This window comes from Octopus bimaculoides, chromosome 25, assembly GCF_001194135.2.
Source record: "Octopus bimaculoides isolate UCB-OBI-ISO-001 chromosome 25, ASM119413v2, whole genome shotgun sequence".
Lineage (NCBI taxonomy): Eukaryota > Metazoa > Mollusca > Cephalopoda > Octopoda > Octopodidae > Octopus > Octopus bimaculoides.
Window position 1 is genome coordinate 1,553,472 of NC_069005.1, and position 3,434 is coordinate 1,556,905.

The 3,434-nt window shown below is 35.6% G+C and overlaps 1 protein-coding gene across 2 annotated transcripts in view; it reads left to right on the forward strand.

Moving 5' to 3' along the window:
* The window catches only part of LOC106876042 (rab5 GDP/GTP exchange factor), a 24,285-nt gene that overhangs the window by 9,131 nt on the left and 11,720 nt on the right, over positions 1–3,434 (forward strand). Inside the window, exons 2-3 of one of the 2 annotated variants that reach the window (XM_014924425.2) lie at positions 718–846; positions 1,638–1,718. In XM_014924425.2, the coding sequence (XP_014779911.2) occupies positions 1,695–1,718 (24 nt within the window). In that variant the 5' untranslated portion in view covers positions 718–846; positions 1,638–1,694. Of the gene's footprint in view, positions 1–717; positions 847–1,445; positions 1,719–3,434 lie in introns of those variants that run through there. The other variant, XM_052976846.1, reaches the window with a different exon arrangement.

The window sequence follows — 3,434 nt, forward strand, 5'->3', positions numbered from 1 at the left end:
TGCTAAAAATATGTGGTGAGAGCCTCTTGTCTGGCATGCCAAGGATTCTGCCAGCTCGTTGCCTTGCATAGTCAACCAGATAATACAAGGAGGTGTCATACCCAATGCCTGGCAAGTGTTAATTGTTATGAAAGTGTAGCAAACTCTAGTGAACTTCCTCTCTCTCTATTATATATAAGTACATACGAATGTAGCAGGTAATAGCTAATCTTTGGGTACTATTTTGGACCCCGTTTGTGTCTACCACTCCAGTTGGTTGGTATTGGCACAATTTGTCTCTTACTCTATCATGCGCCAATATGCAACCCAACCAACCACAGCATCCAAATAAGTCATGTGAGACAGTCTATTACAAACAACATTTGAGGCTACTGTCAGCTATAAAAGCTCACCTCCTTCTAGTTTCAACATCTGTTGGTTCTAGAGTTTCTAAGGCCTAACCACTGACCACATTACAGTGACCTCCATCACCATGATGTCTCTCACAAACATCTACGCAGCACCAACACACTGCACTGGTTCTAACACATTGCTGTTTGTGAGCTTTCCTCACCAGGTTTAACAACTAACATACAACCCACGCAGATGCATGCAGATATATGAACAAACGTACATCAACCACTTCCATTTATCATTCAGTTGTGTATATATATACGTGTGGCCACAATAAACGTATTTAAAGTTGTCACCTTTGTTCCATGTATTTCTTCATACCAGGTTTACTACCAAATGAGATTACAGCCTTCTGAATGGAGTCATGTTAGATGGAATGCCACTTAACCAACTAAAAAAGCAGAGATGTTTTAGAAAGAGCCAAGTACAGAAATATCAATCTGATGCACAAAGGTATACAAGTAATTGAATGACTATTAACACAATAGATTAATAAGATAATCAGTTTGCATGAGATCTAGTTTAGATGTGTGCCCAGCTCTGTATATTACTACTACTGTTCCTTTCATAATGAGACAACTGCAAAACGAACTGGGAATTATCCTTTCTACCTAGCATTTGTCAATCTAGAGAAGCTCTTTGCCTTGGTACTTCAATCTAGAGGCTGGTGGTCTTTAAAAAATAACTAGGTGTAGATTCAAGTTAAATAACAGCAGTGCAAGCTCCAGTATATCACACTCCAGCATGTCACACTGCAATAGCCAACACTCCAGTATGTTATACTTGAGTATCCAACACTCCAGTATAAAGTACTCCACTATCCCACAGTCTAGTAAGTCACTCTCCAGTATCCAGCACTCCAGTATGTCACACTCCACTATTTAACACTCCAATATCCAACAGCCTAGTAAGTTACTTTCCAGTATATCACACTCCACTATTTAACGCTCCAGTATATCACACTCCACTATTCAACACTCTGGTGTGTGTCGCACTCAACATCAGATCATAAATTAGTGAAGTTACTTCACTCTATCGATTTGCAAACAAAAGAGTTCCTAATCAAGGGAAGACAATTAACGTCGGACCTAATAATGTCTGCTGACGACATTTAATTGTTCTTCCTGCTGTTTTCTCTCTCAGACTTCTGTCATTTATTATTTTTCTGGTTCTCTTCGTTTCCCCCCACCTTTTTTTCTGTTAATTGGATGTTTTACATTTTGCATTTGTCCTCTCCTTGCCAGACTTGTGCAACAGATGCGTTTATCCTTGTTTCGTAACCAGCACACAACCGTAAAGTCATGCAGGAAACGGTTTTACCTCATGTGAGTATCGCATTCATACATCATCATCATCATCACTTGTGTGTATATATACACACCTATGTGTGTAGTTGTCTTTATACATACATGTATGTACGTATGTATGTATGCATATATACATTCTCTACCCGTTTAGCGTTGACTGTCGGATGAAATGCCAGAGTATATATTAGATTTATCATCACTTGTGTATACACACACATACCTATGTGTATAGTTGTGTTTATACATACATGTATGTATGTATGCATATATATATATATATATATATATATATATATATATATATATATTCTCCCCCCGTTTAATGTTGACTATCAGAAGAAATGTCATAGTATATACAATGCTATAGTATATATCAATAATGTATTTTATTTTGGTCAAGTCAGTGTCTTAGAACAAAGGCGACTGACTCGATCAAAACAATATACACACACACATGTATATATATATATATATATATAGTACTCTGTTTATCATTTTGTCCACGTTTTGTTTGCAACGTCCTGTACCCGGACATGCATCTATATATACATGTTGATGTAGGTATGTACATACATGTACGTATATATGCATATACTCATTTATTATTTGTATTATACACACACACACACACATATATATATCTGTATATACCGTATTTTAACCCCCTAATTTTTTGCCCTTAAAATTTGGAAAAAAGTTTTTTTAAGGACTAATAATACTATCCATGTATAAGAAACTCCCATATTTTTGACAAAAAAAGGGCTCCTTTTACACATTAAAATACGGTATATATATATATATATATATATATACACACGCACACCTACAAAACATGGAATCGTTGTCCTCTGTTTACTCTATTTATTTATTATTATATAAGTTCCATGTCCTTTGTACAATACTCGTTAATTATCATTAATATAAAGGTTGTTTTTTGTTTTTTCAACGGAGAAAACGTGTTTTATTTTCATCGGAAAAGAGAAATTGAAACCGAATTTATTCCTTAGATATTCTTCTAATTGTTTATGACGATGATCACAGAATGGAGATCCGGACCAAATTCGCTGGAGACTTAATTACATTAAATACATACTATAATCCGTAATTGCTTTATCGTAATATTTATTTTCTCTTTTATATTTAACTTTTCGAAGTCTAAAAGCAAAAATGAGATATAAACATTATTTGATTAATAATATTAATAAATAACAATAATCCTTTTTACTATAAGGGCTAGGCTTGAAATTTAGAGAGGGGGTTGGATGGTCGATTATATCGATCCCAGTGTTTCCTTACGAGAAATGTACATTTCTGTGCATGTGTTTTTGTCAATAGGCATATTATATACACACGAACACATATGTGTGTATGTACACACCCACAAACACACGCACGCTAATGGATGTCCTTGTTTGAAATGTGACATCTTCTCGTGACAATAATAATAATAATAATAATAACTGGCACGAAACACACTAGACTAGCAATTTAAAGGAGGGCACAAGTTGATTTACACCAGTTAAATGAAGTCTGGAAGCTAAGATAATTATTGACCCCTGTACATGACTGGTGCTTTACTTTATCAACCCTCGAAGATCGAAAAGCGACGTTGGCCCCAGCGGGAATTAAACCCAGAGCGTGAAAACCCAGGAGAAAATATTTTCTGATTTAGGCAGGCACAAGGCCATGCAATTTTGAAGAGAGTGTCTTTGTCGATTACACGGGCCAAATACT